Here is a 22977-nt window from a genome sequence, read left to right on the forward strand (position 1 = left end):
CAGCCAGCAGTCCTGCCACTGTTCGCCGCTGGATGTTAAGTGGGTCAGGGTCACAGCTCTGGTGCTTTGGGCTGTGGAGCCCAGCCTGGGCTCTGTCTTCTGAGAGAAAAGACCCTCATAGCCCAGTGCTCCCCCCTCTCTTGGCCCACTGGCCCACCACCTCTGAGAACTGGGTCCTCTCCTCTCGCTACCTCGCCCTTCCTACATGTCTCCAGGTGCTTTCTGTCCTTCCTTGATATACGTCTTCTCCTCAGCTGGACCTCCATTTGTAATTCCAGGAGAATGTTCTCCAATTTAGTTGTATTTCCAGTCTGACCCTGGGCCGAGGTGCATGACAAGCCTGCCTATTAGGCCGCCATTTTCTCTCCTCCGTAACCTTTGCATTCTTGAATCTTTCTATTCGGTTGGACCTTCATTCCATCATCACCTTCTCAGAGGCCCTCTCTGACCACTCCTTCAGAAGTAATCCCCAACCCACACCCGAGTCTATCACAGGACCTGTTCTTAGTGTCTTCGTTTATCACTATTAGAAATCATCTTGTCCATTAATTCGTTTACTGGTTTTTGTCCCTTCTCCTTACACTTATTCCTACTCCTCCAGGAACGAGTGCCTTTTGGTCGCGACCCCTTTGGCGGCCCAACGACCCTTTCACAGGGGTCGCCTAAGACCATCCTGCATATCAGATATTTACATTACGATTCATAACAGTAGCAACATTACAGTTATGAAGTAGCAACGACAATAATTTTATGGTTGGGTCACAACATGAGGAACTGTATTTAAAGGGCCAGAAGGTTGAGAACCACTGCTTTAAAGTGAAAACATCTGATGAAAGATCAGAAACAAAGCCTTCACTTTCTAGGTAGGAGGAAAACACATTTTGCAGCTGACATGTTTGTAGAATGCTTGGGAACATAAAACAGTAGTCTCCAGCATGTGCCAGGCATTCACAGATTCCAGGGAAAAGTGGTGAACAGCACAGACAAGAGCCATCCCGGAATATCTGGCACATAATGGGTGTTGAATATTAAACAGTGGCTGAATGAATCTATTCATTTTAGTTCACAGAAATTACATGTCTGATTATGAATGGACAATAAAAATTCTTACAAATGTCTATTATATATTTTTGAGAAAAAATAGATAAAAAATTATAAGGGCTTGGATGTGGCAGCACTAGAGATATTCAGTAAATCAGGGTATTCAGAGAGCACTGATCTTTACAGACCCATGCACAGTGTCCTTGCAGGCTAGTGTGCTGTTGTTTTATAGTCTCAGTCTCTGGAGGCTGTGTTTGGGTCTGACTTCTGACTTATCTGTAAGATGTAAAGAATCCTGCATAGTCAGATAACTAGCTTTGGCCACAGAAGAAATAGCTTAAAAGCAAATATAACATTCCAGTTATTCCACGTACAACTCCTTGAGGTTGACATCCCTAGGATAAAAATAGCCATTTGGAAGTAAATTTCTACTAAAAAAGGCAAAGGAAGTAGGAATAGAACAATATCTTTCCTGGAAAGTTCAGATTAAAAACTTAGTTCCTAAGATATGAACTATATGGCAACCAGTTCCCAAACAGCATCTCCAATTCATTACATAATACAGATAATTGTTTTATAGACTCTGTATCACCACATTTTCAAATGTTTAATGGTTTCCTCTTAAGGGGATAGGTTTTTATTAATGTTTCTCTCTGAAAACTGTCTTTACTGAGCTGCAACTTTTTTCTCTGAGTTCTCTAATCCCCTTCCCCAACTCCTTCTAAGCTCCCGTTCTAGGTTGAACTAATAAACACATTTGAGAAATCAGAACCTTAGGCAAAAACATTTTATTTGTGGTTAGGCTTACATAGTTCCAAAAAGTAAACATAATTCACAAAAGGCCTGAAGGTACCAGATGAGGTTCTCTGGTATCAAGAGAAGGCACTGATTGTAACAGAGGAAGCGCAAGGTATGTCTTTATGTTCCAAGGCCAGTTTGATCCTATCAAGTGAGTATGCTGTTTTCCAAGTGTGACGACTGGTAGGCAGGCACAGAAAGAACTGAAGACTGTCCTCCACTGGGCTAGGCAGCCAGGCCCTCCCGGAGTATTATCACAACTGACAAGAAGGTGACGATGATGGTAGCAATGACAATAACCAAGCTACGACAACGATGCTGAAGTCAGCAGCAGCAGCTGACAATATCTATAAATTCCTTGGGTGCTTCTACCCAGCAGATCATCTGTTCCTGATCCATTTCTTCGACAGACCACAAAATCCACTTTAAGAAAACGTAAATGTAATGCATTCAGGTGACACTGAAAACACACAGGTAGTTATTTGCTGATTTGGAAAATGGTAAATACTCTGGTATCATTTTGGAAATGAGTGAAATCTAAGCTATGAGAGAAATATATTGTTAAAAAGCACATACACATGGGGACTTTTGATGGTATGGCTTTAAAACCTATGCTTGGCTATACAAGCATTATAAGCAAAATCAACAAATAGCAGTTTTTATTTTAAAAAAAGAAAAGAAGTATTTTGCTATACAAAAATTAGTTTAAGATGTATCAAAGTCAAATTTTCTGCAAATATCTTTAGAAAATGGAATTATGTAATTAAAACATCATATGACAGAGTACTTTTTACAAATTAATAGTAAATGTGTTAAATTACTATATATTAAAGATATAATTTGAAAATTAGAGCTGTTTCACAATATTATGTTCAAATTTTATTCTTTAAGAACTCAGGAAAATTGGCAAATCAACCGGCTGTCCTTCCAATAGGGTTTCATGGTACCTCAGAAGAGTTACCTATTCTGAGTCAAGAGAGAGTCATTAAGTAACATTTAAAGAAAAAAAAGAGCAAAACATCAGGTACAAATTAATTTAATTCAATTCTGGAGACTTACATAGAGCTCACTGACTTAAATAAAACATGACAACTTTGTTTTTAAATATTGAGGACACAATTTCCTGGCAGCATCCAGCACACGTTCCTGTTACAAGCAAGCAAGAAAAGATAGTGCTTCAGGGAGAAACAGGACACAGAAGAACCACTAAAGAAGTGAAAAGTCCCCACAGAAGACTTTTTTTTTTATGAGGCACAAACAGAAAAAGAGATAAAACATAACAACCCTGATTACAGACTATGGGGAATTTCATAGCTAGACTCTTTATGATGTTTTATGAATCATCCCTAGTATGGCATTATTCCTATCAGGTAACCAACAAATAATTTTCACCATCAACAATACAGTTACAAGTTCACACCACGGTAATATCCATGTCCATCAATGTTCCTTCTCTCCCTCTCTCTCCGTCTCTCTCTCTCTACACGTGCATGCACGGACACACACACGCACACAGAATGATAAACAGTCACATCTCTCTGGTCTCATGCCCACTGAAGCCTTCATTAAAATGAAGAGAAGGGACAGAAAGGAGACTTCTGGTGCTATTTATTTTCCCGTGATAGTAATAAAGCTGCTGTGTCACAGCTTGAAAACCACTGGAATCATTGTGTAGTACAACAATGCAGAATGCAAAAGCAAGTGATTTTTCCAGGAAAAAAAAGTTTCCTTTATGATTCTGTTTCCTCCCCCCTCAAAAAATACCACATACAGGATTTCCACCAAAAGTCAGGAAGCTTCTGCAGCATACGCCAAGTAGCACACGGACAGCCCACAGGCGGAAGCTAAAGTCTGGGCTTCTGTTTGTGCTCCTAGGTCCACAGGCTTTATAACTCATCTTCAAAGCCTTTTCGTGTCTCTGGTCTCGCTTTGTCTTCCTTGCTGGGTGCCAACCACGTGACATAAACCTTCAAAGGGTCACTGTTCCAGTGTTTATGGAAGGATATGGGAACCTGATGAGAAAGGTAGTCCTCAGGGTAATCCACAGGCCGGGCCTGCAGGAAGAAAGGAGAATTATGCTCACTCCTTCATTGAGAACAACTTTGCCCCAGGATAGCATGTGAATGTATGAAACAATTGCATTCCTTCAATATTTGATATTGGTTATGGGAATCTAAAGCAAGAAGGAAAATCTGTTCCACTAAAACTTTTCCTCTCACTGTAGGCTTGTAGCCTTTGCATCTCCAGGTACTTTAATGTCCCAAATGCATCACTTTATGCCTCTGTGGGAGATTCCTCGACCACAGGTAATAAATATAGAAGGCTTTGCATGGCACTTTCAGTTACTATTAGGGTTCTCAAAAAGGCAGAAAAAATTATTTCCCAGGTCCGTCTACAGGTACTCGGACCAGGTGGGGCAGGACATTCTCAGGGGTCCCTTTGCCTGTCTCCTGCTGACAACTCCTTAGGAATGCCTGTGTCTTTTAGTGGAGGGAACGTGAGGCTGAGTGACCACTCACCTCCTACCTGAATATCTCATCTGGCTCCAGAAGTGTAAATGGACGTTCTGCTTAACCCAAAACTTTTTAATGCCTAAAAAGCATTTGTATTATAATTTCAAAATTCTCTAAACTTAAGAAATGAAATTTAAGTAGAATCAGATATAGCCTAGATCAGCGGTCAGCAAACTGCGGCTCGAAAGCCACATGTGGCTCTTTGGCCCCTTGAGTGTGGCTCTTCCACAAAATACCGACTTCTGCGCATGGGCCACGAAGTTTCAATCGCACTGTACATGCGCGCCCACACGTGGTATTTTGTGGAAGAGCCACACTCAAGGGGCCAAAGAGCCGCATGTGGCTTGCGAGCCACAGTTTGCCTACCACTGGCCTAGATGGACAAGACTGAATAAGTAGCTTACAAGGTTTGGAAGAAAACTGATACCAGATCCTGTTTTGTTTCCTCTAAAGAAAGCATCCATCTTTTGTCAATGTTCATCTTGTTTATACATTTCTACAGCCTATCTGTGTTATATAATAACTCACTAGGTTAGAAATACTAAGAGTCTAGACCAGTGATGGCGAACCTTTTGAGCTCGGTGTGTCAGCATTTTGAAAAACCCAAACTTAACTCTGGTGCCAAGTCACATATAGAAATTTTTTGATATTTGCAATCATAGTAAAACAAAGACTTATATTTTTGATATTTATTTTATATATTTAAATGCCATTTAAAAAGAAAAATCAACCAAAAAAAATGAGTTCACATGTCACCTCTGACACGCATGTCATAGGTTCACCATCACTGGTTTAGACCTTAGTAAAACTAGAAATGATACATTTTAAGAACAAGTCTTTTCTAGACTAATATTTTATTAAATTTAGCTTAAATTTTTCATAAATATTTAAAGTCTTGTGAATGGTTCCCAGAATATCTTCATTAAAATTTTATTTCATCCAATCCTTGAAACAACCTTGCAAGATAATCAGATTATCGTGATTCATCTCTAATTTATAGATGAGGAAACCAGAGCTCAAAGAAGTTGTGACTTCCATGGGGTAGTATGACTAGCAAATGTTGGAATGGGAGCAAGGGCTGGTGCCAGTTGCTAGTCCAGTGTCCTACCAGGATGCCTGAGCTGGACCTCAGTGCACAGGCCTGGCACACCACCTGTGCTTTAGTTCCCCAGCCTCCCTGGGAGGCTGTGTGCAGTGGTGGCACACATATCCTGCTCATATGAGTGCTCAAACGATAATACCTGTGAGGAAGGCTTCAAAGTAATGAACGGGGAGGACCTTCACACTTGTCAACATTTGGTATGGCCACTGTATTTCCCTTTAAAAATTCTAAGCACCCATAGAGTTAAAAATTTAAAAAGGAAATTTAAAAGGAAAATACAGTGAGATAGCAAAAATATACTGGATTTCGGTCTAATTGAGTTGGGAATGTTTTGAATATTAGCTGAGGGAATTCATATATTGTGTGATGTTTATTAGCAAGGCCGTCTGAGAGTTTGCTGGCAGGAAGGAAACCCTAGGAGAAACTTACTCCCAATTCAGTTCTCAGATAATCCCACAACGGCCCCAAAGAAAGGGGAAAAAAAGCTGTAGAAACAAATCACTGCTTGTTTTTCACATTTAGAAATGAAAGGTGGGAGATACAGATATGCCTAACAGGAAGAAAAGAAATGCATAACACCTTTCTCTTTATTAATTTCTTGCAAAAAAACCCACCCCAAACCTGATAATCAATTTATTTCTCCAAGTTAATATAAGAAAGTAATTTTATGGATCTACAAACTTCTAAAGTCTGAGGCTACCTACTGTCTTTCCCTCTATTAATATAATTTAAAGTGATAACTGCTTCTCAGGAGCCCTGTATGCAAGGGAAGAGCTGGCCTAACAAGCATTAGAAGGTGCTAATCATATCTGATAAATGAGGTCACAGAAAAGAACATGACAAACTAGAAAAGTGAAATGATCCAAAGAGGCATCTATAACATCGAGACGTGTACTAGGAAACAGCCTCTCAAAATCACATCTCTGTGCCCAAAATGCCAAAGGGAAATCCAAACTGGGCAGGGTCAGCACGAGAACATAAATTGGGCAAAATTAACACCTTTTACCTGTAAAGATTAGAGCACACAAAATAGTACAACAAATGGAGGTTAAAACTGTATTTCCTTAGACATATATCCATGTGTTATAGCTGTACTGAGGCGTACTTTATATATATACAATTCACACACAGTTATGGTAGTTTGAACATTTTTGGTAAATATCCAGTTAGCCAACCACAAATCCAGTTTTAGAACACTATAATTCCCTGGCAAGCGTTTGTAGTCAATCCCTGTCCCCACTGGCAGACCCAGGAAACCTAATTTGCTTTTCCTCTATAGTATTGCCTTTTCTAAAACTTTCTTATCAGTGGAATCATATAGTATGAACTAGAGGCCCGGTGCACAGATCCGTGCACCAATGGGGTCCCTCAGCCTGGCCTGCACCCTCTCGAAATTCGGGACCCCTCGGGGGATGTTGGACTGCCGGTTTCAGTCCAATCCCCGTAGGCTAGGCTGAAGGACCCCACTGGTGCACCGTGCGCTGGGCCTCTAGTATGCATATAAGATCTTTGGTTAATCTCTTCCTGCCCTCCTCCTTCCCCACTCCCCTCTGAGATTCATCAGTCTGTTCCATGTTTCCATGCCTGTGTGTTGAGCGTCTGCCCCCTGGTGGTCATTGCACATCACAGCTACCAGTAGAATGGTCAGACGGTCGCTTAGGCTTTTACATATATATATACTAGAAGCCCGTTGCACGAAGATTCGCACAATAGGCCTTCCGTCCCCTGGCTGCTGGCACCAGTTTTCCACCAGCACCCAGGACCCAGGCCTTTGGTCCAGCCGCAGCAGAGAAGCCAAGCCTCTTCAGTCTTCAGTCTTCACTCCAGCTGGAGCCTTCAGTCTTTGCTCCGCGCCTGCATATGCAAATCAACCACCATCTTTGTTGGGTTAATTTGCATAGTTGCTCTGATTGGCTGGTGGGCATAGTGGAGTGACACCAATTTGCATATTTCTCTATTATTAGTGTAGATATAGATTTTGTGCCTGGCTTCCTTCATTTAGCACAGTTGCATATATCAATGGTTCATTCCTCTTACTGCTGAGCAATATTGCATTGGGTGGAAATACCACACAAACAACAAACATTTCTGATCACACAGCTTTCATGGGTCAGGAATCTGGACACACTTAGCTGGGAGCTCAGCTTCATAATCTCCAGGAGATGCCAGCCCAGGCTATGTGGTTTCATCTGAGGCTCAACTGAGAAAAGAGCCCCTTCCAGGCTCACTTGGTGGGGTCCCTCAGCCTGGCTGTATTCAGTTCCTTGTGGGCCAGTGGACTGAGGGCCTCACTTCCTTGCCCCTTGGGCAGCTTGCTTTACCAAACCTTGCAAACCAAAAAAAGCCACAGGGAGAGCCTGCAAGGAAGATGGAAGTCTCCTAACTACAAAAGAGACATCCCATCATCTTTGCCATACTCTACTGACCCACACCCAAGGGGAGGGGATTACACAAGGGTGTGAACATCAGCAGAAGGGGACCATTGAGAACTATGTCATAAATTGCCTTCCATGTGTATGTTTAACTTTTAAGAAACTGCCAGAATGTTTCTAAAGTGACTGTCTTTTATATTCCCACTAGAAATAGAGGAGAGATCCAGTTTTCCAAATCCTCGTCAACATTTGGTATGGTCTGTCGTTCTGCTTAGCCATTTCAGTAGACGTATGGTGGTGCCTTATACAGACTTTAGTTTACATTTCTCTCTAAAGACTGATAACATTGAGCATCTTTACATGCACTTAATAGCCATTCATGTATCTTCTTTACTGAAATGTCTATTCAAATGTTTGCCCATTTTAAACTGCATGGTTTCTTATTGAGTTGTAAAAGATTGTTTCATATTCTGGGCACAGGTCCTCTTTCAGATATACGAACTGCAAGTATTTCTCCAATTCTATGACTTGGATTTTTTTTTCTTAATGATATCCATTGAAGAGCAAAGTTTTAAAAAATTGTATGAAGTTCAATTTGTGAGTTTTTCTTTATATGGATCATGCTTGTAATGCCATAAGAAATCTGCCTCAAGAAAGGTCACAAATAATTATCCCTATGTTTTATTCCAGAAGCGTATAGCTTTAGCTCTGATATTTTGTACTATGATCCATTTTGAGTTAATTTGTGTGTATGGTGTGAGGTAAGGTTCTACGTGGATATATATAATTGTTCTAGCACCATTTGTTCCATTCCCCACTGGTTGCCTTGGCACCTTTACCATAAATGGGAGGGTTTATTTCTAGAATCTCTATCCAGTTCCATAGTTTATCTTTATAATAATCTCATATTGTCTTGATTATTGTAGCTTTATAAGTTTTGAAACCTGTAAGTATAAATCCTCCAATTTTCATCTCCTTTTTAAAATGTTTTCTATTTCCATATACATTTGAGAATCAGATTGTCAATTTTTATAAAGAAGCCTGCTATGACTTTGATATGGATTTCACTGAATCTTTAGATCAATTTGGGGAGTGTGGGGAAAGAAAATTTCCCTGAATTTGTTTTCATGTAAAAAAAGAAAAAAGAAAGAAAAGCTTTAAAGCTGCCCACTAGAATCATCTCATATCCCATGAGAATCAGATTTGTAGATATTTGTCTATCTAATTCCTCTGACCCAAAATGACAGTAAAACTTTCCTTATCTTTTGGAGAAGTCCAATGGTTACATCCTTGCATTAGTCCCTAGGTTAAGCCCCAAGGTGCCAGGAAGACCTGAACACTATCACCCTAGGGATAAAATTACATTTTAAAAAGGAATATGGTCCCTGAAGATATATATATATTTTGTCTACCAAAAGGGGAAAGGGACAGCAGCCTCCCTCACCTTTATGATTTTTTCTTATCCCTTGCCTATGGGTATCTGGCTACTTATATAGGACAATTGACCTGGCTCTCATCAATATTGCCCTGGAGGAAAAAGCCAGGTCAAAGGGTGGTGGGGGAGGAGGGTCAAGGTGTGCTTATTATTTACTGTGAGGAATTTAATTTAAAAATCTCTCTGATGCAGAATATTTCATGTACACATTTAGAATATAATAAAGAGAATTTTAAAAATATAAGAAATTAATAAACATTTTTAATGAATTTATAAACAGTGAAAATTTGCATCATAGCAGTATTGAGTCTTCCAAACCATAAATGTGTATTTACACATACACACATTTTTCTTCTCTTAATTATATTTATATGCACACTAGAGACCCGGTGCACAAAAATTTGTGCACTCGGGGGGGGGGGGGGGGGAGAAGGGGGTCCCAGCCCAGCCTGTGCCCTCTCGAAGTCTGGGACCCCTCGGGAGATAACGACCTGCCTGCTGGCTTAAGCCTGCTCCCGGGTGGCAGAGGGCATGCCCAATCCCTAAGTGCGGCACCTGGTCAGGCTCAGAGCAGGGCCGACTGGGGAGTTGGGGCATCGCCCCATCATGCACAGAACAGGGCAGATCGGGAGGTTGCGATGCCACCCTCAGTCATGCTCAGGGTAGGGCCGACTGGGGGGTTGGGGCACCGCCCCCTGTCACACTCAAGGCAGGGTCGATGGGGAGGTTGCGGCGCCACCCCCTGTCACGCACAGAGCAGGCCGATCAGGGGGTTGAGGAGCTTCCCCCTGTCACTCACAGAGTAGGGCCGATAGGGGAGTTGGGGCACTGCCCCCTGTCACACACAGAGCAGGGCGGATCAGGGGGTTTGAGCGCTGCCCCCTGTCACGCTGATCCCGGTGCCGGGAGCCTCGCTGCTCCACTGATCCCGGTGCTGGGAGGCGTATTACCCTTTTACTATATAGGATAGAGGCCTGGTGCACAGGTGGGGGCTGGCTGGTTTGCCCTGAAGGGTGTCCTGGATCAGGGTGGGGGTCCCCACTGGGGTGCCTGGCCAGTCTGGGTGAGGGGCTGAGGGCTGTTTTCCGGCTGGCGAGTGACTAAAGCTCCCAACTGCTCCTTGTTTTCTTTCTTTTTTTTTTTTTTATTCTGGGCCAGCTTTAGCTCTGAGGCCTCGCTGCTGAAAACATCGATACAAAGTTTCGGTCCACCTGGCTTTCAGTCCAGCTGGTTTCTGGAGTTTTGTTTATCTTCTTATTTGCAACATAGTACATAGTAGCTTAGAGTTGTAGCTCAGAGGCCGGCAAGTGAGGCGGGGAACGTTGGAGTCTACAGCAAGCAAGCCTCATGCTCGCTTCAGTGCCTGGCTGCCGGCCGCCATCTTGGCTGACAGTTAATTTGCATATACTCACTGATTAGCCAATGAAAAGGGTAGCGGTCGTACACCAATTACCATGTTTCTCTTTTATTAGTGTAGATATATATACACATATGTATACATGCATACAAACAAATGCACAGTCTTTTATATTTTCCCTCATGTTAACCTTTTCCAGTATTATTCACTCCTTCTGATATCTTCCAATTACCATATGGAATTATATCCTTTCAGCCCAAAGAATTTCCTTTAGTTTTTCTTGCAGGGAATGTCTACTAGCAAAGGATTCTCTCACTTTTTGTTTATCTGGGAATATCTTTATTACACTTCCATTTTGGAAGGAAAGTTTTACTGGATATAGAATCATTGGTTGATTAGTTCTTTTTTTTTTCTTTCAGCCTTTAGGCTTTTATTATTTCTAATGAAAAATAAATCAGCAAGTAATCTTATTTTTTGTTTCCCTTTTCATTAGGCTTTCTGATATTTTTAAGATTTTTCACTTCTTCATTGTCTTTCAACAGTTTGTGATTCTTTTTATAATTATCCTACTTGAGTTTTATTGAGCTCCTTAGGTCTATAGATTAATGTTTACATCACATTTGGTAGGTTTCAACTCTTATTTCTTAAAAAAATATATTTTTTGGCCAATTCTCCCCTCTTTTTTTTAGTACTCTCATTAAATGTATGTGGATATATTCTATGGTGTACTCATGTCTCTAAGGAGGCTCTGTTCATTTTTCTTCAATCTTTTCTCTCTCTTGTCTTTGGATTAAGTCACTTCTATTGTTTGCCTTCAAATTCACTAATTGTTTTTTCTGCCATCTCAAATTTACTGTTAAGTCCATCTACATAATGTCTCATTTTAGTTAATAGGTGTTACAACTATAGAATTTTTACTTGGTTCTTTATCATAGTTTCTATTTTTCTATTAAGACATGCTATTTGTTGTCATTGTCATATTTGCCTTTAATTATATGAACACTGTTTCCTTTAATTATGTGCCTATAGTGTTATTAACTCCTTTGAAGTCTTTGTTTATCAATTCCACCATCTGATCCCACTCAAAGTCAGGTTTATTGATTACATTTTCCCCTGAGTATTCTCTTTGCTTGTCTCATGATAATTGTTGAAACTGATTATTTTAGATAATGTATTAGAGCAACTCATAAATCTGTTTACCATTTCTACCTTTTTTTTTTTAAGTAGCTTGCCTGGACTTACACTGTGGAATCTTTTTTCCTGCAGTGTGTGGCTGCTGGTATCTCCATTCAAGTTTAGTTCTTATTTTTATGTGGCTTGCTAGAAGTTATCCTTGTGCTTGAATAGCTTGGTAGTCAATTTAAGATATTGGCAGGGATTGTACTCAAACACCTCGAGTCCATCAGGTTCTTACCAATGTGTGGGTTGGAAAGTACATTCAAAGCTTCAGTGGGTTTCCAAACATGTTTTGGCTTTTACTTTCTACTAGGCTCATCCACGGTCCTACGTGTGAACACATAGTTTCTTAGCAGGCCAAGAATTGTGTAGAGCGTTCCTATTCATACTCTTGCTCTCTCATTTCCAGGGTATTGGGTATTGTTACATTTTTGACTAGTACATCTTTCACTGTATCCTAGATTGCAACTTCAGGCCAGTAAGAGGTGCACATTTTTCTTGTTTGTTTCCTATCAAACTTGACAATTTTGGTTAACAATTTTAGTTTCATCTCTCCCTCCCCAAATCAAGTTTACTGACTCTGACAGCAAAACTGGTGTTCTCTCCATCCAGGCCCAACCAGTAAAACTGGGGGGACTTCTGGCAGAAAGGGCTCAGAAGACCTCAGACACTGTTGTTCTTACCCAAAACTATAGCAGTTTTTCAGCAGTAAATGCTTCTGGTTGATTTTCAGAATCTGGAAATGGTTTTTCTGACGATTTTATGCAGACGGTTCACTGGCCATTGCATGTTGCTATACCCATCAGTAGCATATCATTTTGGAAGAACAGAAAACCATATGCTCTGGGAACTTTCTTTGTAACAAAGGGATTACTAGGCTATACATTTCTTAAAGCTCCCTTCTAAACCTATAATTGTACCATAACCTTCCCTGACTAAAAAGAGGAGAGTGGCCCAGGCAACTTTGCATCTGGGACTGCTTCCAAATGCCCACTGCATCTCTAACTCATCAGGAATCCTAGCTTTTCTCTTTTTGCCTCATATCCATTTTTCAATATGAACAAATATAGTTTTTGGATCAGTGTTCACACCTTACAAAAGAAAAGTACATTCAAAACACAGCAAATTCTCTAAAAGGGCTTAAGAACAAAAAGGTATCACAGTACCTGTTGGGAGGTCAGGGTTTAAGTACATTTTATGATTTTGGAAAGGCTTAAAATTTATTATGTGGACTACAGAAATCAAGAGTTTTACGATGTAGGAAACAACAATTTTTAAAAATTATCTTCAAAGAACTTTCACTCAAGGAAAATTTCCATCTTTCTTTTCTCCTTATCATGTTATTTACTCATGTATTCTTTCCCTAAGTAAAAAAAGTTGTCATAAAAATCCAAGACATATTAACAAAGATAATATATTTCCCTTACACACCAAAAGTTTTAATCACCCTTCCTTTTCTATGATAGAAACATGAGATAGAGCAAGAGAGAAAGCCAGAGAGAATAATTTGCTTTTCTAAGTCAATATAACACAACACAGACTGAAATGGGTAAGACCATTCAAAGTTTTAAAAGATGGATAGTATCTTCTGACTCGTACCACGAAGGAGGTTTCTCATGCATTTCTTATTATTTATGGTCTATTTTTTTATCCTTCCTTGTGGTTCACAAAAATGTGGAAATGGAGTCTGCCTTTTTGATGCAAACACCTTCTTTACCTTGCTCACATTACTTTTTATAATGCTATTTCTGTCACGCTCAATTTTCTATATTGCTATGATAGCATCTGCTGCTGGCTACTAAATCATAAAGACCAAGTTTTCAATATAAGGAGAGCACTGAAGATACACATGCATTCCTACATTTCAAATTTCAAGAAGCTTTGTATTGAAGAAGAGCACTGAATGGCTGTGGGCTATGCTTATTTTTAGAGAAAGTATATCTGCTATTAGTCTTACAATATCAGAACATCCACTGACACAATTCTTAAAAAGCTTACTAAAATAATGCAGAAAAATTGCCTTCTCCAACCCCAAACTGCAGTATGGTGAAGCTACTAGCATCAACCAGCCCTGGTAAATATCATCTTGTCTCTTCTATGACCCCCAGGATATATGCTTATTAAGATTTATAAAGTTTAGCCACTCAGTTTAATAGCAACCAAAGGGGGTAAGCCCAATAAAAAGGTAGCCAATGGACAGCATAAAAATGGAGGACAGTATAAAATTACATACATTTGATGGCCTGCAAGACAATATTAGGTCAGTCCTGTATATTTCTAATAATTCTTAAATGCCATCAACTCTTTAACTCAAAAAAATAAAAATAACATAAAGGGGAAAGAGAACAAATTTTCCCTGTTGTTACAGCCAAGGGTCCTGGCCAAACTCCATTTCATTTTCTAGATTGTTCTGCCTTCCATCTTCCTGCTGCCCATGGTACAGCATCAACCCCTGGACAAAGTGGTCAGTAAGAATGCCTACAGAGCCTGTCCATGTGGTTCTTAAGACTGTTTCCAGAAAAATATGTGAAAGGCAAGGAGGAGAATCTTTCAGTGAGAAGAAATCCTTCTGAGGTAGAAATAAAAAACATTTCCTCACCTGGTGGAAGAGAGGGCTGTGTGTCACAGGGATTCCCAGGCTGCCGAAACACATCCCCAGGACCATGTCATCAGGAGCATCATTGCTGTAGCAACGACACTTACTGGCAAGAAGTCTCCTGATGGCTTCTCTGCTGAAGACCATTCTAGCGGGAAATCAGAGCAGACATAAGGGTTACAGCTGCCCCTTGAAACCATTAATCTGAATAAAGAAATATCATTCCAAGGCCACATTTCTGATAGAAAAAATGTCACATCAGCAGTATTGTATATTTAATATAAATTCTGGGGTAAATGGCTTTTGTGCTTTCTATGAAAGAAAAACCACTTATTTATTTAATAGGTAGTATTATTTCTTTATATATTTCTTGCTAATATCATGCCATGTTCTTTTTCTATATGCCATTGGAGACTGGCATCATTCTTTAATTCCAAAATCTCAGTGAGATCAATAACAAAATCTACACTCCCAGCAGGTAGATGGGCCCAGAAAAAGTAGGTACCTCACTCATATAGTTAATGACAGACAATGAGATCAAATCTAAGTCTACAGAAGCTTCCATAACATGATTTTGAGAAATAGAAAAAAGAAAAGAGGGAGGAAGACTAATTAGCCTCAAACAGTGCTCTGATGGTACTTGACCTGATGCGTTGGGTACTTCTGGCGGGGCTCATGTCCACTCCTGCCTTTCTAGACTCCCTCACCACCCGTCCTGGCTTACAAATAGGGCACCACCCTGGGGAAGGCCTCTGCACTGACAGTTTTTGGGGCTCCAGCAGAAGGTTGGCAGCAGTCTCATTCAGTAGCAAGGAGCAAATCCTAGGACTGGCTCATGTGCAGCATTGTGACCGACAGCGGCAGCCCTAGTAGCCCACACAAATGGGTTCCACAAAATGGCATTTGTTTGCTCCTCCAGCCATAGGAGCAATAATAGCTTTCTCTGGTTACCACCTCTAGGTAAGGCCACTGCGCCCTTTTCCAACACTTTGTACCAAGTTCCTGAAATAAATTCTCCTTTTAAATATACAGATTGGCTTCTGGTTTCCTTTCTGGTCCTAGGGTGGTAATGGATCATCTCCTATAATGAATAACCCAGTAGCGATAAGGTTTAAGGGACAAATATGGTTCACAACTTCATTCCCAATAAGTAACAACACTCTTGAAGGCAAAACTGTCTTCAAGAATATATAGATACAAAAATGTATCTATATATTCCCACAGCCGAATACAGGGCCTCACACACAGTAAGCACCAAATAAAAGTTTGATGTATCAAACAAGTGAGAATGAAGCTCCCTTTGCAAAGATCTTCCTGAAGGAGGAAGAGTTCAATGGATCAGTCTAGTAGGAAGAGGAAAAGGACAAAGCTTGGACAATCACTGATGCAAAAATGGTGATTCCACACTCAGCTGGGCTCAGTTCAGAGCAGTTTAGCTAACATAAGTGAACAAGCGGCTGGCAACGCGACAATGCGGAGACGCTCTCCCTGCCCTTACAAGTCAGAAGACACAATATGATCAGACAAGAGAAAAAAGAACTATTTAAGATTATACAGCAAAATGTGACTGTATGAGTAGAACTACAAAAAGGGGAACCGCAAGCTTAAAACTCACCATAAATTGTCTCTCTACTATTAAGCCTAGTGCCCACCCATGACCCTGGGCCTCACACGTACATGGCTGTGTCAAACTCCAGCTCATCTCACTGACCCGGGGAATAGGAGATGAGGAGACACACATGGACTGTAAAGAGACAGTCCCCTTAAATGCCACCTATCTGATGCCATATCAAGGACAATTTCACAAGTGTGCTCGTATTCCAAACAGAGTTGTGATCTTGTTCATTGTCAACCCAATTTAAATAAAAATAGTTCCTTTTTTCCTTTTGCCAGGATCTAGTAGAATGAGAAAGATCAGAAAGGTCTTTTATTTGAGTCCACTCTTTAAAAACTTTACTTTATAGGAAGACAAATGCAAGGGTGAAATATTTATTAGTATTTTTATTTGTGCCTTCTCGCACAGAGCAGTCCTATATTTGTTATTCACATAAAATAAGTACACAGGACCTTTAGTGACATATGTTTATTAGTGTGCTGAGGGGTTCTTTCAAAATGAAGCTGCCCCCCAAATGGAAAGTTACCAGTCATACCATGGTATGTCTGCTATCCAACTTTTAAATATTGAAAAGATATCAAAAGGCAGTAAGACTAATAACATGATTTCCTTTACCATACAACATACTAATTTAAAAATAAGAAAAACTGCCCAGCTGGTATGGCTTAGTGGTTGAGCATTGACCCATGAATCAAGAAGTCACCAGTTCAATTCCCAGTCGGGGCACATGCCCAGGTTGTGGGCTTGACGCCCAGTACAGAGCATACAGGAGGCAGCCAACTGATGATTCTATCTCATTTATTAATGTTTCTTTCTTTCTCTCCCTCTCCCTACCTCTTTCTCTAAAAATAAATAAAAATATATTTAAAAAATAATAAGAAAAACTGAAATAGGAGAATTGCCCCAGGGTGTACCAGAAAGTCAAAAATACACACTGAAAAAAAGTGCCTCAGGCAGGGGGAACTGGAGGAGAGTAAACGGGGGATAAATAGTGATGGATGGAGTCTTGACTTGAACACACAATACGATATATAGATGATGTGTTGTAGAATTATGCATGTGAAACCTGTAGAACTTTGTTAATCAGTGTCACCCCAACAAACTCAATAAAAATTTTTTAAAAAAAAGATAAAGCACCTCAGAAACGTGACACCCTCCTCCTGACTCAGTTCTGACCAGTTTAGCAGGATGGTTTCAGACAGTAATTTTCAAAAATTTACTTGACTGTAAACCACAGTGAGAAAGCAAGAAACACATCCGGTATTGAAACATTTGTGTGTGTTTATAAAACAGAAACAAAACAATAGTTGCCCTTAACTACATGTGATACACTATAATATTCCTAGTTTATTCTATTCCATTCTAAATTTCATTATTTTAAAGTTTTGGTTTTATAAGCTATTAATTGATCCTGACTTACTGTTGAAGAAAGAAAAGGAAGGAAGGAAGGAAGGAAGGAAGGAAGGAAGGAAGGAAGGAAGGAAGGAAGGAAGGAAGGGAGGGAGGGAGGGAGGGAGGGAGGGGGGAGGGAGGGAGGAAGAAAGAAAGAAAGAAAGAAAGAAAGAGAGAGAGAGAGAGAGAGAGAGAGAGAGAGAGAGAGAGAAGGAAGGGAGGGAGGGAGGGAGGGAGGGAGGGAGGTAGATGTTGGTTTTTCAACTAGACCATTGGAAAAGTCTAAGCCAGTGGTTCTCAAGCTTCCTAATGCCTCGACCCTTTAATACAGTTCCTCATGTTGTGGTGACCCCCAACCATAAAATTATTTCCGTTGCTACTTCATAACTGTAATTTTGCTACTGTTATGAATCGTAATGTAAATATCTGATATGCAGGATGTATTTTCATTGTTATAAATTGAATATAATTAAAGCATAGTGATTAATCACAAAAACAATATGTAATTATATATGTGTTTTCCAATGGTCTTAGGCGACCCCTGTGAAAGGGTCGTTCGACCCCCAAAGGGGTTGCGACCCACAGGTTGAGAACCGCTGGTCTAAGCAATACTAGAAAACAGATTCAACATTGAGTCTGCCGATTTTATCAAAGGTTGACATGAGACAATCTCATGAAGAATGTTTCTGCATCTTTGTACTAGTAAAAGTGCTATTAACAACAGAATAGTACACTAGTCAACGTTAGTTATGTAAAGATCAGTGCTCAGTGATCTACATTTGTTTATTCAGTTATTCATTGCACCTTATAAAAAAATTAGTCCTATGGTAGGAAACAAGACACCAGCACTGCCTTCAAATAAGTCTTAATTTAGGCAGAAAACAGAAAAGTAAGTAGGCACTTAAATAATGGTTTCCACATATGACATTAGAAAGGCATCAACACAGATTTGAGAGGCTAAAGGAGGCTGAAGGCTCCCAGGAATAAATAAATGACTATATTGAGTCCAAAAGAATGAAAAGGAGCCCTGGCCAGTGTTGCTAAGTGATTAGAGCATCGGCCCTTGAACTGAAGGGTCACAGGTTCAATTCCCAGGTAAGGGCTCATCGCTTGGGGTGTGTGCAGGAGGCAACTGGTTGATGTGTTTCCCTCACATCGATGTTTCTCTTTCTCTTCCCCTCTCCACTCCCTTACACTCTATTAAAAAAAAAGGATTAGTCAGGTGACAGAAGCAGAAAGTTGAGGTGGCAGAACAATGCTATGTAGAGACCAGCAGATGCCACATAAGGGGAAAACTAGGCCTCTGAGGAACCGAGATAAATTCAGCATGAATTCTTTAAGCTCCAGGGTATAGATGAATGAGGCATTTGCCAAGATCATGAGAGGGCTGGTAGCCTTTATGTGGAATGTGGAGGCACTGGGAGTTATAAAAGGATGCAAAAGACTTCTTGGTAACCACAAGAAAACCACATTAACCTAAGGAATTTTTAAAGAAATGGATGATATGAAGCCCAGATGAACTAATTCCTAGAGAAAGGCATACTTCAAAGCTGTGGCAGCTTTTAGGGACAATGGCCTAAGAGCAGGAGGGTGGAAGAAAAGACCTGCCAAAGACTCTGGCCCCAAGGCAGTGGCCTCAGGAGACCTGGGTGGCTGTGGATTAGGCAAACTCAGGGTGATTAAATGAGGCCTTATCTTGTTGAAATCTGAATGATTATCTCCTAGTCTTAAAAGGCCCAAAAGTTTGGAGAGATAAACCAAAGAACTTATATACTTACTAGAGGCCCAGTGTACGAATTCATGTATGGGTGGGGTCCCTCGGCCTGGCCAGCAATTGGGGCCAATTGGGGCCATCTCACCTAGTCTTGATTGGGGCCGATCAGGGCTGCCAGCCGGGGGGAGGGACCACGGGAGGTTGGCCAGCCACGGGAGGTTGGCTGTGAGAGCACGCTGACCACCAGGGGAAAGCTCCTGCATTGAGCGTCTGCCCCTGGTGGTCTGTGCACATCATAGCTACCGGCTAGTCATCCAGTCATAACGGTCGCTTAGGCTTTTATATATATAGACTAGAGGCCCAATGCACGAAATTTGTGCAGGGGGGGTGTCCCTCAGCCCAGCCTGCACCCTCTCCAATCTGGGACCCCTCGAGGGCAGTCGGACATCCCTCTCACAATCCAGGACTGCTGGCTCCTAACCACTTGCCTGCCTGCCTGCCTGATTGCCCCTAACCGCTTCTGCCTGCAAGCCTGATCACCCCCTAACCACTCCCCTGCCAGCCTGATTGATGCCTAACTGCCCTCCCCTGCAGGCCTGATTGCCCCCAACTGCCCTCCCTTGAAGGCCTGGTCCCTCCCAATTGCCCTCCCTGCTGGCCTTATCACCTACAACTGCCCTCCCCTGCTGGCCATCTTGTGGTGGCCATCTTTGACCACATGGGGGCGGCCATCTTATGTGTTGGAGTGGTGGTCAATTTGCATATTACCTCTTTATTATATAGGATATGTATAACCCATGGCACTGGCAATAGGGTAGTGAAGACCCGGGGGTGTGGGTAGGAACTGGCAGAAAGGGGGTAAAGAATGGGGGGCGGGGGATGGAAGACATCTGTAATACTATCAACAATAAAAAATATATTTTAAAAAGGCCAAAAGTATAAAAGGGTTCATACTCTTGGGGAAAAACCAAAACAATGGGAAGCCAGTAAAGGCCTCTGAGTAGGAGAGGCTTTGAGAAAGGGTCTTGAGAAAGGTCTCTCTCTGACTACATTGTGGACAACTTCATGGAGAAGTAGGGAGACCAGGAGGCTGCTGCAGAACCCACCACACAGGAGATGATGGCGAACTAGATTAGAACTGTGGAGGTACCAAGAGAAGTATTGACATAAGAGATATTTAGGAGATAAAATCCACATGATTTAGCAATCCAGTAGATTGCAGGGGAGTGGGGAATAAAGAAGAAGGGTAAGAGCTGACTCACAAATTGCTGGGGTAGGAACCGGCATACATTGATGTCTTACCTGGAAAGGGAGGACCACTGGAAAGACAGAAAACCAGAGGCTCAAGTCAGAAACAAAGAGGTCAGTATGGGAGGTGCTGAGTTTATGTGGCCATGAATCATCCCAGGGGAGAAATCCTTTGGTAAGTGGACATTTGAATCAGGAGGTCAAAAGAGAGTTCCAGTCTGGGGATAGAAGTTAAGGTGTACTCAGCACCCAGCCATAGGGGTTGGTGAGATCAGTGAGAGAGTGAGAAGAGAAGAGAGACTAGAAAAGATGACTGGAAAACAGACATTTACAGACTAGAGAACAGGAACTGAGAAGGAATGAGCAAACACAGAAATACACAACAACAGGAGGGTGTTCCAGAGAATAAGAGAAACGGTCACCTTCATCAAAGGCTGCTCAGAGGTTAAAGAAGATAAAGACTAGAATGGATTTGTCTGTATGGATCACACTGATGAGGTAGTTTAGGCAGAAGGCTAGGCTTAATCTGGCCCCAAGTCAGATTAAGGTCTGGCGGCAGTGGGACCAAGGAAGTGGAAGAGTGAGAGGAGTGAATTCTTAAGATGTTTTCAAAGGAAGAAGGGAGATGGTGTGGTGGCAGGAAGAAGTTTTAAGATGGGAAAACTGGAGGTGACAGAAAAGACAGTAGCAAGGTAAAAGTTCAACATGTAGGAGACTAAAGGTGCCACCTTAATGGGTTAGCAGTGGATGCCCGGGCCAATCCAGCAGTGTCCTGGAAGCTGGCACACTCACCTGTCACACACTGGCTTTTTGACTGAATGAATGACCAATTAACTGGAACAGTAAAAGGCAATGTGGGTAGTTAAGATAATACCCAGCTTCAAAAGGCCTCTAGTGCCCGTCTCAGAAATAACAGGAAAATCCAATAAGCAAGGAAGACAACAAAAGAGTCTGCTTACAGAGCCCGGCCAGTGTCGCTCAGTGGTTGAGTGTCAATCTATGAACCTGGAGTCATGATTTGATTCCCGATCAGGGCACATCCCTGGTTGCAGGCTCAATCCCTAGTGGGTGGCATGCAGGAGGCAGCTGATCAATGATTTCCTCTCATCGTTGATGTTTCTATCTTTCTCTCCCTTTCTCTTCCTCTCTGAAATCAATAATATATATATATATATACTAGAGGCCCGGTGCACAAAATTTGTGCATGGGTAGGATCCCTAGACCTGGCCAATGATCAGGGCCAATCTGTGGGGCAACCGGCGGGGTGATTGGGGGGCCTCCGCTGACACCCACCTTGGCTGACCTGGTGCCACCGGCTCACCAGCCCCGCCCTCTGCTGCCACCACCAGTCGGGGCCTGTGGGCTGTGGGCAGCTCCTGTGTTGAGCATCTGCCCCCTGGTGGTCAGTGTGCATCACAGCGACCGGTCATTCCGCCGGTCATTCCGCCATTTGGTCGATTTGCGTATTAAGGTTTTATTACATAGGATATTTTTAAAGTGACACAAAAAGTCACTTCTAGCTTAAAAGTCTATTAACACCATTGTGCTACAAAATATATAAACCCATATACAAACACCAGGGCCCCTTTCAAAAGTGGAAAGTTCTGGCTTAATAGGTACTATGCCTTAACTGGCTCCAACACTTCACCCAGAAAACTAAACGCTTTACCATAAGGCTATAAAAAGCTTGAACATTTTTTTAAATGAAAGGGTCAGTACTCGGCCTTACCTTTTAACCTCTTTTCAAAGGCCTGTGTGGACCCTATCTCCTATTGCTCATGACCTTAGGTAGATGCATGCCACTGCTGAACAAAGACCTGCCCAGGCTTGGTTATCACTGTGAAAGAGCCACCCCCATGACCATGTTGCATACACAACTGAATCAGATAGACCTAACTGAAACACTTGGATATGATTCTTGAGACCCTATAGTACAGTGGTTCTCAACCTGTGGGTCGTGACCCCTTTGGGGGTCGCCTAAGACCATCCTGCATATAAGATATTTACATTATGATTCATAACAGTAGCAACATTACAGTTATGAAGTAGCAACGAAAATAATTTTATGGTTGGGTCACAACATGAGGAACTATATTTAAAGGACAAGAAGGTTTAGAACCACTGCTATAGTAGGAACTGTTCTTATCTTGGGGACTGCAAAGTAAAAATATAAAGTCCTAGCCTTTCAGAAGTTTATAATCCAGTGCCTAGAATTTTGCCCAAAACATAATGATCATTCAACAAACTCCTTTTGGATGAGTTTAAATTACTATCCTATATAATAAAAGCCTAATATGCTAAATGTCCAACCATTCCTTCGAACGTTCGACCAGTCGCTATTATGCACACTAACCAGCAGGGGGCAATTGCTCCAACTGGTAGGTTAGCTTGCTGCTGGGGTCCAGCCGATCAGGACTGGGAGAGATGGGCCGGAAATGCCCTGGAGCCCTCACACGGTCTCTCCCCAGTCGGCCAACCTCCCACGGTCCCTCCCCAGCCTCTAAAATATTTCTTCAAATTAATTTCCTTTCAATGTGCACGAATCCATGCACCAGGCCTCTAGTACTTAATAACTAAGGTACGAAGGCAGTTGCCGGTTCAGTTTCTGGTCAGGGGAT

At 41.6% G+C, this 22977-nt stretch overlaps 1 protein-coding gene across 2 annotated transcripts in view; it reads right to left on the reverse strand.

The window, feature by feature from the left end:
• Positions 1 to 1812: 1812 nt before the first annotated feature.
• Positions 1813 to 22977, reverse strand: part of B3GLCT (beta 3-glucosyltransferase) — a 128300-nt gene continuing 107135 nt past the window's right edge. For both annotated transcript variants that reach the window (XM_070409380.1, XM_070409381.1), the window contains exons 14-15: positions 14394 to 14538; positions 1813 to 3893 (exon numbers count right to left, since the gene is read on the reverse strand). In XM_070409380.1, the coding sequence (XP_070265481.1) occupies positions 3726 to 3893; positions 14394 to 14538 (313 nt within the window). In that variant the 3' untranslated portion in view covers positions 1813 to 3725. The remainder of the gene's footprint in view (positions 3894 to 14393; positions 14539 to 22977) is intronic.

This window comes from Myotis yumanensis, unplaced genomic scaffold, assembly GCF_028538775.1.
Source record: "Myotis yumanensis isolate MYYU_CA2020_CCGP unplaced genomic scaffold, mMyoYum1.0.hap1 SCAF_3, whole genome shotgun sequence".
Taxonomy (NCBI): Eukaryota; Metazoa; Chordata; class Mammalia; order Chiroptera; family Vespertilionidae; genus Myotis; species Myotis yumanensis.